The 16,618-nt window shown below is 38.2% G+C and overlaps 1 protein-coding gene across 1 annotated transcript; it reads right to left on the bottom strand.

The window, feature by feature from the left end:
• Positions 1-1,186: 1,186 nt before the first annotated feature.
• LOC104625294 (thyroid peroxidase-like) lies at positions 1,187-15,704 on the bottom strand (the record flags this gene model as incomplete). Its single annotated transcript, XM_010292887.1, has 10 exons — positions 15,657-15,704; positions 14,191-14,295; positions 13,691-13,949; positions 13,000-13,170; positions 11,735-11,972; positions 8,066-8,274; positions 7,370-7,540; positions 3,248-3,379; positions 2,804-2,846; positions 1,187-1,254 (listed from the first exon to the last, which is right to left on the bottom strand). Coding segments are annotated over exons 1-10 (1,444 nt in total), but the record flags the coding sequence as incomplete, so codon positions are not given.
• Positions 15,705-16,618: the final 914 nt, after the last annotated feature.

The following is a 16,618-nucleotide window of genomic DNA, read 5'->3' as shown; positions in this document are numbered from 1 at the left end:
CTGGCTCCTATAAGTTTCTTATAGACAAGCTGTTGATGTATGGGTTGGATGAGCAGACAGCAAGGTGGATTGAAGACTGACTGAATGGCTGGGCCCAGAGTGTGATGATCTGTGCAACAAAGTCTAGCTGGAGATAAGGAACTAGCAGTGTACACCATGGGTCCATAATGGGCCCAGTCCTGTTTAACATCTTAATTAACAATCTGGATGATGGGGGAGAGTCTACTCTCAGAAAATTTGCATATGACACAAAATTGGGAGGAGTGGCTGGTACGCCAGAGGGTGAATTTGCCATCTACAGGGATCTCAGCAGGTTGACTAAATGGGAGAGTGACTGAGCACTGATAGAGTTTGCCCAAAGAGGCTGTGAAGTCTCCATCCTTGGAGATATCAAAAGTCATCTGGACATGGTTCTGGGCAACTGGCTTTAGATGGCCCTGCTTGAACAGAGGAATTGGACAAGATGACCTCCAGAGGTCCCTTCTAACCTCAGCCATTCTGTGATTCTGTGATTCCATTTGTAAGTACCAGGTCCTGCAGAGTACTTCATTGTTGTCTTCTTGATCACCTGTGTCAGGAAGCTGTCAATGCTCTCCAGAAATCTCCTAGATTGGTTGTGCTCTGCTGTGTTGTCCTTCCAAGTTAAAGTGTGGTTAAAGTTCCCATGAGGACCAGGGTCTGCAAACTTGAGGCTTCTTCCAATTGTTTGAAGAAGGCCTCATCTATTTCTTCTTCCTGATCAGGAAGTCCATAACACACACCCACTACAACAGCAGCCATATTGCTCTGCCCACTAATCTTGACCCATAAATTCTCCACTGACTCCTGACCCATCCCAAGGCAGAGCCCCATGCATTCCTGATGATCTCTCACAAAAAGTGCAATGTGCGCCGCGGTCACTTTCCTAGCCTGTCCTTCCGAAAGAGCCAGTACCCATCCATTGCAGGACTCCAGCCACGTGAGCTATCTCACCTCTTCTGTGATCCCAGTGAGGTCATACCCATAACTGCACACAGACTTCTCATTCCTCCTGGTTGTTCCCCAGGAATTCATATCTAGGTTACAGTTCACATAATGATAACACTGAAACGTGGGCTTAGCATTAATTCTTCAGTATGTATGTCCTGGACACCACTTTTTTAGAAGTTTTCATCTTCAAATATTGCCTCTTACTCATGGTACTTACCTAGAGGTTCCCAGCGAGGAGATAAAGAGGTAATGATGTAAAGAATAGCTGCAATTGCATCCTTGAGTCTAGAAGGGGAAATGATGTCTCTTAAAAGTTTGTCAACATAAATTATAAGTAATATGTAATGGCTGACACTCTGCAGTGGCTTAAAGAGTTGTTGGCTGGTTAATGCCACAATCTCAAATTGGCCAATCAGTTTAAAACGCAGTTATGGCAGAGATACTATAAAGGAAATCTCATCATTTCTGTAAAAGAATGCAAGGGAGACTGAGGTCATCACTTGCCAAATTTTGCAAGTGCATCACTTGCAATTTTGTCAATGGACATTTTCTTCCATAGCTTTAAGTTGTGAGCTGAAGCAATGCGTGTCACATAGCAGAAACTGTTATGACTGACTCTAGAGATCCAGCAAATCAAACCTTATGCAAGGATGTGTCCATGGAGATGACAAACTTCTCTAACCACTGGGGTCTCAGGGAAGGCACTAACCTTATGTGCTAGAAATGCAGCAATGGCCTGAGTGGCTGTATCTGTACCCATTTTCTTGAGTTGTCAGAAAGCAAATGAAGCTCTGAAAAAAACATTTGATTTGGGCTGAGGTAACAATCATTTGGCACAGTAGCACTGACTGTAAGCACTTTCTGTTTCCTCCCTTGAAATATAAAATTTATTTTATATTTGGAGCTGCCTTACTTTCATGACAGCGCAGTGTCTTCATATAATCTGTCTTCGTTGCACTCCACACCGGTGAACTAATCTGTTTAACCTAATCTGAAGGCAGGTTTTTGTCCCTGGATTTAGAGTGGTAAATAAATGTAAACAGGGTTGAATGGGTAAAGGAATAAACTGTAAATAAAGATAAGAAACACTTAAAAAGAAGGTATTTTTTTCTATTTTTCTGATATGCTACAAGGTGAAACTCTGAATGACTAGAGCCATTCCTTTTTAGTTTTATCCCGGAAAGAGTTGACCCTGAGGATTTGCATTTGCATTTGTTACAGCAAGAGAGAGCTAGGTCCTTCTGGCAATGTTCACTGTTGGGAAGGTTGGTGTGCTTGCCCAGAGGGATGCCAAGTTCTGCTGTGTTAGTGCACTCTCCCACTCTCCTTCCTAGCTCTTCAACAGCTCTTCGCCTGGGCCTTTGGTGATCTCACATGGCCTCACTTAAGGTTTCATTTGAGGTATATGTTCATGCGGTCCTGAACCACAGCTGGAAAACTGACTGGATGAGCATCATATCACTGAAGATATCTGTTTGTTTGCAAGAAGGCAATTTTTTTTTTTGCTGGGGAATTATCTTCCTGTGTTTTCTTTGTGTAATTAATAATAAGGGACAGTGTTGTCATAATCAAGGTATTTGCTGAAAGAGGAAACAAGAAATATGCCATGAGTGAGATTCAGTCTACTTATGATTGCATGGCATGCAGCACTCAATATGCAAGATTTGGGCACTCTAAACTTTCTGTGCTTCCCTTGGGAACTTTGGTAAAGTACATATCCATCCACTTGAGTTTGGATTGCAGATTTTCATGGAGCTTTTGACAGATCAAGGCACTTTTTCCCCAGAGTAGGTATGGCTCAGCATCAGTGGGAAACTACACTCATACTCCTCACCTAAACCTTAAGAAACGATACAGCTTCTGTGCATGCTGAAAAGCTGAAAAACAAGAAAATGCATAATTTATGCTAGCTCTAAAAGGGTTAACAGTTTTGGAATGTAATAGGTGGAACTTCGTTAATATTCAGAAGCTGAGTCTTGATACTAACTAGGAGAAACTAGGACAGATTTGATCCCCCCTTCATACGCTCTGTCAGGAAATATTTATTGGTTTATATATGGTAGGAATGGAAAATAAAAAGCTTACTTCTGTGTCTATATTATTTATTCAATACCTCCATTTACTTTACAGAACCTGATGGTATCTTTATGCCCACGACTCTGTAGAGGTTTTTTATATATGTTAACAGCTCTTCAATAAACTTGAATTTTATGATTTTTACAGCATTGTAAAACAGAACCGAGAAAGTTTTAATGGACACTACGTTCACAAGCGTTACCAATGCATGTTTTTCCATCTTCTGCCAGCTTGTAAGTATCAGTATGGAGACATTTGTAGCTGCCTTTAGTGTTAATGCATTTAGCAGAAGAAGAGCATGGTGGATTAATTTCATTTTCGCATTCATTGATATCTGCAAAATGAATACACACTGATCAATAATCATTACATATTACATAGAGGGATTACTAACTTCTCATACACACCTTCTAAAAGTATTCATAAGTGAACAATATTGTACACTTTCAATGACACATAGATACTGCCAAAGATCCTCATTGTTACTGTTTAAAGCACAATGTTGTGTGTTTTTTTGTTTTGTTTTGATTTGGGGTTTTATTTGTTTGTTTTTAAGTTGGAAATGATGAAAAAAAAGCTGTTTTGTTAATACTCCAAAAGCTACAAATGCAATTGGCAGAATTTTCAAAAATGCAAACTGTAAACTTGAGAGCTCTTCTTGCACGTATTTATGTCCTAAGACTTTGAGTTTTTCTATAAACTTTTTCCATACTGTGCTCTATAGAGATAGTGAAAATAAGAACACTGGCACAGTTCTACACACTCCTAGGCATGATTTTGAGGAGCCAAGAATTTTGGTTACCTTTGGTTACAGAATTTATAACAGTAATCTGTAATATCACTGCACAGATGGTTGTTTCTAGATGCTATATAAATTTTGTGAAATGACAATACCCTGACAGAATGATGAGCAGATGAACAATTATCCACTGGAAAATGTACATAAACATATTGTTCCCAAGGCCATTGAAGACATTTCACTCTAATGATGAAATGGGAGACAGTGTGGAGTGCAGGAAAGAAAGTACTCTGAAGGGAAGAATGGAGTCTTTTCCATATTTCTGCATCTTTCTTCTTTCTGTGTAATACTTACTTGCAGGATTGGATTCAGTTTCCTAAAGATAGGTTTCCAGCACTGTTTTAGATAGTTTCCCATTGGTCCTGCACAATATGTGGCAGCGTGATCAATGTCTCTGACCCATGGTCCTGGGAAGCACTGCAAGCCCCTATGTGGGCAACTAGCTGAGCCTTCAGTGTCTTCTCTTTTTGTGCCTTCTCTTTTCCTTACCTATCACAATGTTTGATTTGCTACTTCAGGGAAGTAGCTCTTTTTGACCAGTATTAGAAATTGACCCCGTGGGAATGATATATTGACTTATTTTAACATTGTCACTCAGACCACTTAGGGAATTCTATGACTGGAAATAGGATCAAGCCTGATCCTCTCTTAAATTTTCATACAAGGCAGTAGCTGTGCCCAAACCTAGCCATCAACTGAGACAGTCAAGAGGCTAATCATGCAAGGAATAATCTTAAACTTCAGAACCCTTAAGAAACATTAACTCTCATAACACCTCTCTGAAGCAGGACAATAATCTGTTGCTCGGGATGAAGACTGCTGAATAAGTGTTATTCAGGAAATGAAATCAACGAATGGGCCCTTGTGAACATCATGAGGTTTAACAAGGCCAAGTGCAGAGTTCTGCATCTGGGTCAGGGCAACCCCCGGTAGCAGTAGAGGCTGGGGGATGAAGGGATTGAGAGCAGCCCTGCTGATAAGGACTTGTGGGTCCTGGTGGATGAAAAGCTGGACATGAGCCTGCAATGTGTGCTCGCAGCCCAGAAGGATAACTGTATCCTGGGCTGCATCCAAAGCAGCATGGCCAGCAGGTCAAGGGAGTTGATTCTGCCCCTCTATTCCACTCTGGTGAGACCCCACCTGGAGTCCTGCATCCAGCTCTGGAGCCCTCAGCACAGGAAAGACATGGACCTGTTGGAGACGGTCCAGAGGAGGCCACAACAATGATCAGAGGGATGGAACACCTCTCCTGTGAGGACAGGCTGAGAGAGTTGGGGTTGTTCAGCCTGGAGAAGAGAAGGCTCCGGGAGACCTTATTGTGGCCTTCCAGTACTTAAAGGGCCCTTATAAGACAGATGGGGACAGACTTTTTAGCAGGGCCTGGTGTGATAGGACAAGAGCGATAGACAAGGTGGCAGATGCACCATCCTTGTAAACAATCCAGGTCAGGTTGGACGGGGCTCTGAGCAACCTGATCTAGTTGAAGATGTCCCTGCTCATTGCAGAGGCATTGGGCTAGATGACCTTTAAAGGTCCCTTCCAACCCAAAGATCCTATCTTTCTATGATTCTATGTTTACCCCTTCAAGACTACATTTTAGGTTAACTGCATCTCTCCCCCTGGCTTCATCGCCGTCTGCGAAGGAAAACCTGCAGAGGCTTTACCTGCACTGTGCTGCAATGTGCTATTTCAGCTTTTGTAGATCCAGTCATGCTATCTGTTAACTAGCCAAGACTTTTTTGCATCACTAGATAGTGCATGTCAGATCTTAACCAGCCTACCCTACTACTCAAAGAGAGCAGTGCTTTATTAAAGCAAAGTAAACAGAGTTATCTATCAAGAGTAAAATAACATTCAGTATAAAGGAAGGTATCATAGTCTAGCACTAAATGACTTCCTGAATAAATAGAAATGATTTCTGTCAAAGCCAAAGTTAGTAAGCAGGAATTAACAGCTCTTAGATTCCTATGCTTTTGCCAACACGCCATTCTGTCTTTTCCAGAGCAGCATGTAATTTTGAAACCATCTGCAGAAATGCTAAGCTCTATCCTCCTCATTATATTGCTTGACTTATTCCTAATTTGCTGAACATTTAAAAGAATGGGAACACATTGCACAAACATGTATGGAACAAAGTGCTTTCTACTGTAAAACTCAAGTAGCATCTGCATAAGTGGGTTTTGATGGTTTTCTGTTAATAAAGGCATTGCTTATTTAGTATATGCAGCAGCTTGTTTCCTATAGCAGATATACAGTCTTTTGTTTACATTACTGAACATATTAAAAGAAACTGGGACAAGGAATGATTCATTCATATAACTTATTTATTCAGTTTGCTGCCAGAACATTAATGTATTGAAAAGGTTTTATTATAATTCATTTAACAGCTTTATTTCTTTATATGGTATTTATGTGGGTGGAATTCAGTGGATAAATAGGATTTGAATAAAGGAAAGAGCTGCAAATTTCATTTGACTTTTTCCATACCAGGTATACAATTAGAATGAATAGCTTTCTATTCTGCTGCCACAGAAATACTGATAAGCAGACTTTATTGCGGATCAGCTGCAGCACTTGCATTCAAATTACTTTACCACCATCCATAATATATTCCTAAATATGGCCTTTTCTGCTTTCATTTTCTCTCATGTTCTTATAAAGATGAGCAGTTTAAGTATGTGTTTATTTATATATAAATAAAAATATATACACACACATTCCATTATGTACATACACATTTGAAATGTGAACAGATACAATTCAACCTTCATAGCTGCAACGAGTGAAGGTCTTGTGAGGAAGTATTTGCCACATTCTCTTTCTTCCTATCCTATTCTATTCAACAGTAAAAACAAGGCAAAAGGAAATGAAAAAATAAAAGAATAATTAAAACAACAGAAAAGTATTCCCTTAAAAACACGTGTGAAATGTCAAAAGACAGTATCTTTTTACTGATTTTTCACTGGCTCTACTTTTGTACATGCAAAAGTAATTCACTTCCGGCAAATATTTTCACAGTTGTTTGGGAGAGGGAAGTTGGAACTGAAGTGATAATTAATTTGCTTAATTTCATTTATGCACTTCCCAGTATTTTTTTCTTTGTCACTTTTGCTTAACTTATTAGGATGATACATGAAGTACGGGTACTAAGTTCATTTTGTATGTAGAGCATCCATTGAAACAAAGTTAGGGAAGTGACAACTGTCTGTCTTGCTGTTATGTTCAATGTTGGAGGAAATAATGTATAATTCTGAATTATTGCTTTTTTTCCTACTGGTTTTTAACAGACTCAGTTTTTGCTTAATTGGGTAATTTTTAGTGACATTTTCCTATCATCAACTTGATTGCTGAATTAGGATGGGTAGAGATTGAGACAGCAATTCTGGAGCAAGGAAACTTTCATATTATCATGTTGTACCTATAAACCCAGAAAGTTGAATACAACAGAGCATAGGAGGAAGTTCACTTCTGATGAGTTGTGCTGGACTTTAGCTTTTAGAAAATTCAGAAACAAAAAATAGATACCTATACAAATGGGAGCCTCAAAGTTCCATCCTTCACTTGTGCAGGTTAATTGCTCTTCTCCTTTTAATCTAAATCCGTATCGACACGAGTAAGTCACTGTAGACTTTCCAAATTCTGCACAGTATACAAAATCACCATTTTCCACACTCTTTGGTGTTCCACATATTTCCTCTACAAATAAAAAGACTGTATTACAAGCTTTTAGAAAATTACCACCATACCCTCGCAAATGGACATTATTCTCCATTAGTGTTATAAATTAACTTCAGTGAAATTACTCACATGTTTTAAGGTGATCAGGAATTTCATTGTTAATTTCTTGACAAGAATTTTTATGGAATACATCAGGTTTGACTTATAATCCTTGTAAGATTAACATAATCTTCTAACAGGATGTACTGCAAAGTTCTTAGTTAATATTTTATATCTGTCCAAGAACTCCTGCCCCAATTGCCATAATGTCTGGATATCTCACAAGCCATTCATGTTATCAGAGATGAGTTGGCAAACACTATGTTTTTTATAGAGGAAGGTGCGAGAGAAGGAGAGAAAGATCTAGTTCCCATTTCTAAGTGGTAGAAATACTAAAGATGTGCATCAGACCAGTAACTCAAGACCTGCCATAAGCAAGGTCAGTGCCCTAACTGGTGATTACTCTCCCCTCCTGTCAGAAAAGATTGGTAATTACCAGATTACCTTCCTGATAGAATTCTTGCCAAGCTTCTAAATTAATCCCAGGTATATCGTCACAATGCTTAAAATCCTGTGGAAACTTTCCAAGTTGAAAGGCATCTGCTGGCACTTGAGAAATTCCTGTATTGTCACAAATCACGCGGGACAATGAGTGTTTTTTGAGTTCATGCTTTTGAGCTTCTGTGAAAACACCATCATTTTCCCACCAAAATCTGGAAAGATTGATAGAAACATTATGAAAAGATAAAATTCAAAGAGCTGATTATTCTTACTTTCACAATATCTTATGTAAAAGACCAAAAATAAGAATTACAGCAAAATGTATGTGGATACAACAATAATAAAAGTAAACACCATGATCTGCAGACTTACACACCCAGTTTGAAAGTCACAAAAAGTCTAGTGTGAGTCCGACATACTGGCCAACTCAGATGATGTGTTAAAGTCAGCTGGTTGAAACTATTAATTATTCCTATCTGCAGGATTGTTTTTCACTTGATGATACAGGGCCATAAAAAAAGTTACAGTCCTGACAGAAAAACTTGGAACTAATTTGTCTGAACTGGATGCTTAATCTTATGCACACCAGCATTCAACGTGCACTCATAAATTGTTTTGAGCACAAATTAGAGGAGTATTACAGGAGTAGCTACCATAGCTTTTGAATTGTGCTTACCATTACTGAACGGTTGCTATGAAAACAGGTATTGCCAAATGCTCTCCTCTTTAGTATGGAGTTCTTAATTTGCTGAGAAAGCTGTAGATATGTGGATTAATTACAGTAGACAATTGTGAGACAGTAATTGCGATTTTGATCGTACAAGGAGGTAAACTAAGAGGACTGGCTGGAACAGAGGGGAGCTGCTTTTTCCATTTTGTCAGATCAGGAGTGCGCTGCCAGAACAGAAGAACAAGTTGGTGCTACAAAGGTGTATCTGTTAAATGATATATGTTATATACAATATGTACGTGTGCATACACACACGCATACATATGTATTTAAATGTAAAAAGAAAGGGAAAGAAAACACTGGGGAAAATAAGAAAAGATAAACATTTTGTACATGAAGACATGTCATGAATAGCAAAAAAATATTTCTGGAGAGTTTTATAGCACATCTGCATTAGTACATTAAATAGTGTTAAGCACTGCTATACTGCTAAGATAGTTCCCTGTGGTACTCAGGCCAATTAGCCCAGGTGAGGCTTTTCAGGACAAATTGCTGCCAACAGGAGTGTACTGGTTGAGTAAGGTAAATGCATGTGAAATTTTTGCAAATTGGCTTTATAGGCAAATAGTTACCTGCAGCAGGACAGTTTGGGGAGAAACCTGTCCCACTTTGCCTATATTGGAGGAGGTGCAATCTACAGCACCAGGGATGGAGTGAATGTCCCATACATCAGCAGCGCTGTGACAAGTATGAGAGAGATGGAAGGGCTGGAGAGAGAAAAGGAGACAGATACTTTCCTCCTATCCCTCACCTGCACACTGTCCCAAAACTTCTCAGAGCATCCTGAAACCTCACTGACCATTCCCAGGCCCCTTGCCATAACCAAAGACATCAGAGACTTTGCTTCACTCAGCTCTCCTACACCTGTCATTTCACCTTTCATGTACATTAAAACCTATTCTACTTCCATCACAAAATTCAGTTTTATCTACACTGCTGAGAAGGCTTGAGCAGAAAATTGTTTTTTAATCTACCCAGCAGATAGGCGTGTAATGTAACAAAGGTTGCTCCAATAGATCTATATCAGGTGACCAAAATTTTACAGGTGAATTTTACAGGGTTAGAATAAAAAAAGAAATAAATAAAAGAAAAAAAAAAAGGTGCAAGCCCTCCCATGCAAAAACTGACAAAGTCACCTTCAGAATTTTTCCCAACTATTGCAAGTCCTGAGGTCACAAAAAGATTCAGTGTAGGAAGAGATGGAAAAATAAAGTCATGGTTGATGGAACAGAAACAATTTTTTCCAGGTAATTTGGCTGAGGTTAAGACAGTGCCTGAGTTTAGGACACTGGAAAAAGAAATCCCTTCATGTTTTGTCAGATTACTGACCAAAGATTTTAAGGTTATCAGGGTGGAGTTCAATCAGTCAAAAATTCCACTTAGTTCTGATTTCTGAACTTAAACAAGTAAGTTAGAAGAGATGTTTTGAAATCCCTACTTACTGACACGTCGATTAGGTTATCTAGTAAGCATGTAATGTCACTAGTGCAGATAGAGATAATACCCAATACGCAATCTATTGGCACTACAATGAATGTTAGACTTTTCCGTTCTTATACTTACTGTGTGACAACTATAACGTGTTTTCACTTACTTCTAACTTCTCTTAGATAGTTCCTTATTATAGTATTAATGACAATATCATTTCACATTTAAGTTAGTTAAGACAAACTTTGTGGCAGAAACAGGGAATTCGTTTATTATTAGAAATAAATTTTTCTCAATTTGAAGTTAATGTTAAATTATGCTTAAGTTTAATTAATGCTAGTGGTATCCTAAGACACTGAATAATAAGAAGCATTGTAAAGCACTGAGTAATGGAAACAAGGCTGGAAGGGCCTTGATAGATTATCTTTCCCCAGATAGGGCCAAGTATGCCCGTACAATTCAGAAGACACTCAACCATGTTTTTAATGTAGCTGAGTGGAACGTTTGTTGTCTACACAGTTTGTGCTAACAGGATACCACCTTTATGATTAACATTGCTTTTTCCTGTGAGCTAATTAATTAACATTTTTTAAAGTTCAGATTTAAATTCTGCCTTGGATGCTTATTTACATAATGGTTTCTTTCCACAACAGTGACTTATGACAGGAGCTTAAAGGTGAGCGTAAAGACCAGATCTACTTAAAACACTGCTGCTAGCATGGTGTGAGCAGTTTAAAATTAGTCTTCTCATGAGATTCAAAATTACTGCCACAAGTACATGACAGAGATGAAAAAAAGGTTGGTTTTATAATTGCTTCAGGAGCAGAAGCAAGATACATATGGCATCTTGCACCCCTTTGTGACCTGAAGCAGCATTTCTCCCGACCTCCTGGTATGGAGAGTTGAACTGGCACAAGATGCTGGTGGTGGTTGTGCAGGTTTGGGTGAAGGGACATACGATTCTGTGTCGGATGAGGCAATTCTGGGAGTACTCTGCAGTCCCAGTTCACATAAAACTAGGTACATGGTGTTTTTGTTATCCCCACTAGGAAGCCTGAATTACAACACTCTGCCTCTCCCTTCTGACTTTGCTGTGGTTGTCATGGAGAATGTTGAGGTTCTTCCAGTTAAGGTCCCTGAGCTCCGTGCAGCCCTCAGGGACCAGATAGCTAAAGCCTGCACAGTATGCAGAAGTTAGCTGCCCCTGGCACAATTAACTGCTGGTGGCACCTTGCATTTCCACCAGCAGTGCAAAGTAGGTCATCTCAATACCACAGAAACAATCTCCATGTCATCTGGAATTGAAATTATATACAAACCAAAGAAGAATAAGCAAAAGCTCAACCAACAAAACTGAAGGAGTGAAGTTAAAAGCATGGAAGAGACAGGGAATAATTTGTTTAAAGCTTCTTTAAGTATCATGTTGTCTTATGTTCTGGGAAGTATCCTCACATATCTGTAAAATTTCCATTGCGCGTATTACACAAATGATTCAACAGCATGAATAAACTCACCGGTCACCATTCCTTAGTGCTTTCATCTGCTTTCCAATTATACATGCAAACAGGGGGCCGGTTCTAGCACCTGGAAGAAAGTCTTCTACCAGACCACCAAGCCAAACATCAATATTGCTAGGATTATGGTACAATTCCGTGATTTTTTCAGTGACATTGTGATTGGTTATTACTGTATTCAGGTCAGTTTGCGTTTCCAGTTTTGGTAAGCCACAGAACTCTCGCCAGTCATTATAACCTGTAAATATAATGGTAAAAGGAAGATTAGACTTGGCTGTCAAGAATGACATATGAAATTAATAAATTTATAAGCACTGGATTCTGAAAACCTTAATCATAGTCATAGACCGTTATGTCTAAAAATAAGCTTATTATTATTGGTTAAATTGATCGGGTAAATGATGGCAGGATTGGAAACTACAGGATATGCAATTGCTACATCACTTTAACAAAGGAAAATAAAGGTTTGAAATAATTGTCCCATATTTAAACAAAGGAAACTTGATAATAGACAATAGGAGCATGCACTGTGTCTTGAGTTTTCCAGACTAAGAATACAAGAGTTAGGTGAAGAGTAGGCAAGAAGCAACCTGCATGTAGTTGGTAACTAAAGGGAACCTACTATACGTCTTAACAGCTGATGCAATCAAATTAAGTCGAGACCAGCAGTCTTCCTCTAAGCCAGTACAGTCATGGTCTGAGCTAACACTCCTTGACTGTTAGTTCAATCTTACCTTGAGCTGACTGGAGTAAGAAATCTAGTGTAAAAAAGAGGCACAAATGTGTACTATTGCTCAAAATGAGATGTACACCTAAGTAAGCCATCTACATCGCTCCTGGAGACATCTCAACACCTTCTGTGGTCGGCAGCACCAACAAAGTTTTGTCTAAGTCAAGTCAACCTGTCCCACAGGCTGGGGGCAGCCTGCCAGTGGCAAGTAGCTGCTGCAGGCAGAAACTCCACTCCTCTAGAGCTGGTTCCAGCAAGAGCAAGCCTCAGGTACCTGCATCAAGCACACCTAAGGAAACTCACTAGTACTGTCATTTCAGATTCCAGACTTAACAAGTTATTTTAATTTCAAGTGCTGGGGAATACTTTGTTTCCATCAACGTTAAAAATATTAGCCACTTAACATTTTAAAAGAAACTTAAGATACCTTTCTGACTACTAAAGCTATTATCTAAAAGCTTACGATTACATCCCAAATATAAGCAGTTACAGTTCAATTACCAGTTGGGAGAAAATTCAAGAAAAAACAATAGACCTGGGAGTCCGTGATCACGGCCACGCTGTAAATTTAACGATGCTAAATCAAGTGAACCGTTATTGGACAACACAAACAGTTTTTCTGTTAATTCCTCATTCAGTAGCTGGTCTTGCACCTGCAGTTTTGCTGAATGTGCTAGAAGACCCCTCAGTAAAGGATCCAAGCCTCCTTTAAACACAAAATAGTATCATGTTACAGCATATATATAAACCATTATAACTTTCTTAACAAATGTGAATGCATATATCCTTCTATGTTTTTTAAACATTGGCCACAGGCTTTTACATTCAAACATGTACAATAATGTGCTGCAAGTTGAAATAGAAGTGATAGTGTTATGAAAAGGCTCCATCTGCTTCTTCAGGGGTAAAAAAATTTGCAACCTGATAATACATTCATCCACACAAAAAGAGATATGAAATATCTTCATCATCAATCATCAATCTATTGTCAATCTACCAGACTGGTTTAATCTGGGGAATAACTTTTGTCTGATTGAGAGAACTTTTTAACTCAGAATAATTGTTCCAGTTTATGTTAACGCTCTGGAACCCATTTAACAACTAAAATCAGTGATGTAATTAAATAAATATAATTAAATAAATGAATAAATAATTCAAGATAAGTAACTTTGAAAAATGTTACAATATTCTGGAAAAAACCTCAAACAGTTGAAGTATAATCATACCTTCTTTAATGAGCCTCCAGGGACTAAAAAAGGCTTCATGTAAATGAAGATTTGGAAGTTCTGGATCATCTAAATACTGTGCATTCAATCGCCTTATTATTGGTTGGATTGTTGCATGACCAAAACGAAAAGCAGCTGTTGAAAATATGTTAGAAACTGTAGGATTCATTGTGGGATCATAACCTGTATAAAGGCCAATATACAGATTAAAAGCATCTGGACCAATGATTTTGGGAACGTAATCCCTTAAAGTAATAATCTGAAAGAAAAGAAAAAGACATATTTATCATTCAGTGTTTTTACAGATGAGTAATAATGATTCCCACATGCTAAATACCTTTTTCTTCACTTATCTACCTCCAAGCATTTGGTATGGCTAAGAGCAGTATTAGCTGGTAAACAATATCGTTCTTATTTTTGCAGTAAGGAGATAAATGACTGGGGAGAATCAGTGGCACGGCTCAGTGCCGTACGACAGCCAGACCCCTGCTAGCTCCTACCATAAATGCTAAACCAAAGCCTCTTGAGTAGGGATTACCACTGTTGCTCACTTCCGATCCATGGGGGTAATCCAGCTCGCAGGAGGTGTGCTGAGATTTGAAGCCCTGATTGTAATGGTGTAAATTACAATGCTCTTAAAAATGACAATGAAAGCATGTTACTATAAAATCTTTCCAGAATGGTTGTTGATATGACCAGATTCTATTTTCAGAGGCAGATTTGTGACATAAATCCTCTTTACTGAATATTTGAAATGACCCGGCTTTAAAATACTGGTGCCCAGAATCCCTTTGTAGACATTTTATGCTAAACTCAAGCCATTTTATAGACTCCTAAAAAACACACTTCAAAAATGAAAATGCTGATAAACACCTTCTGCCAAACGCTTTTATAATGTAATAGCATTACAGTCGCATGAAAAAAGCATATGAGTAATCATGACTAAAAAAAAGGGGGAAAACGATGTAATGTACCAAATAAAATGAAAGTGCATTATAGGTTAAAGATTACGTTAAACTCAGTAAAGCATAATGGAATGAATATGAAGCATAATGAACTCAATAAAATACCTTATAGGTTCAGTATAGTGTGCGATAAAATATACAGACAAATGTACTTTGAGCTTGATACAGTGCATAACGAAAAGCTAGCTGGCATAAAGTGACCTTATGAAAAACTTGTAATCTTTATGTTAGGGACAGCACAGAGACAAGCAAATCCCTCCAGAATTTGCTCAGTTTTCTCAGAAAGCAGAGGTAACAACCTTTTTACGTTTTCAGGTTAGATCATGGAGCGAACAAAACATTTGAAACACATTAGGTTAGAATTCCTTTTACAGCTCCTTTAATACAGCATATGAAGAAAATAAAATAATTGCTAGAAATTAATACTGACACTGTCATTTAAGAAGTTAATCTTTTGCTACATTCACAAAGGTTTTGCAAGACAACTGTTCTTTCTAATTTTAGATTCAGAGTTAGTTTTTACAAGCAAAGACTTTAAAGAAGAATAGGTTACCCGTGGACACAAACATCCTGATATGACTCATTTTTTGGCTCATTGTAAATGAAATCACAAACTAAGCTGCTCATAAAGGCCAGATTCCCCAAAGGTAAGTGCAATTCAGATTTTTCATTTGCTTCAGAGGTAAGATTTTGATTTCTTGTTTCCATTGTGGAGGAAGAGGGGTTGCCATTTCAAGACATGAAAATTAAAAGGCTAAGGTAAAAAAGGGTCTTACGCCCGCCTTGAGCTAGGAGAGGCATCTGTTTGATGGAAAAAGTTTGATATTTTACTAAATAAGGCTCCATCAAGTGGAGGTGATTTTTAGACAATACAGAGTAAGAAGATGTTACTAATACAGCAGAAGATGATACTACCAGAAAGAATCTGGAGTCTAAGAGAGAACCGTATCTAAAGTACATCAGCATGTAGCACCCAGTCTTTGTGTAGTCTCTGAACATACCTTGCCTGAATTCATCTGCATGAAGTCAAGGAGGGGCTCACTCCACATTCGCATAACTGACACATATATAGATTTTAAAGAAGGTATAAACAGCTGACAAACATCAAAATTATTTTTGTTAAAATTCTCTGGCATGCTCTCCCTGTTCTGAGAGACTGATTTGAAAGCTTTATTTCCGTTCATATTTTGCATAAATAAGCATAATACTTTCTTTCGATACAGTGTTCCTTCAACAACTGAGATTCCCCTGTGGAAACAAAGGAATATTCTTGTCTAAAAATACATCAATAAAATCAGAGCCAGAAAGGGACTATATGGAAAAGAAATTGCAGACAAGTACAATGGACTGCTCTACCATTTCGTACTTATTTCGAGTCCCTTTATGATTAACAAGATAACTTTCAGGTGTTTGCAGCAGCATAAGGGATTTATGTGGATACAATGAGTCTGAACTTGCAAGGTACTGGGTGGTCCCACTCCTTGTGTCATTTACGAGATTAGTGGTAATCCAAGATCCTCTTAGGAGACATTCAGCATGTCATACTATCAACTCCAAGCTCCACAGAAGTCTCATGAAGAAATTAATTTTAATCAATAATGCCAATATTTCTACCGTGTCACAGCAGTCATTGTTTCAACGGTATAGTTCACTGGAAAATGATGACAAATGGGCACTGTATTTTAAACAGAAGTCCATATGCTCAATATTTAAATTACTTTAGTAGTCTATATGACCCGATAGTAACAGCAGGATTGAGAGTTTTAAATTGTTATTAATTTAGTCATATCAGAGAAAATAAAATTCTGATTTCCTAGCAATTTAATCAATCTTTTGGTAAGTATTCAGTCAGAAACAGAATCTGAGTGATTACAAGACTGTCAGAAAAGGCTTTGCATGGATTTTACATCTTATCATATAATGAATCATATAATGGTGAATGGCGTTAAATCCGGCTGGTGGC

Source organism: Phaethon lepturus, unplaced genomic scaffold (genome assembly GCF_000687285.1).
Source record: "Phaethon lepturus isolate BGI_N335 unplaced genomic scaffold, ASM68728v1 scaffold24370, whole genome shotgun sequence".
Classification (NCBI taxonomy): domain Eukaryota; kingdom Metazoa; phylum Chordata; class Aves; order Phaethontiformes; family Phaethontidae; genus Phaethon; species Phaethon lepturus.
The sequence above is the reverse complement of the archived record's forward strand: the minus strand, read 5'-3'. Positions and strand labels throughout refer to the sequence as shown.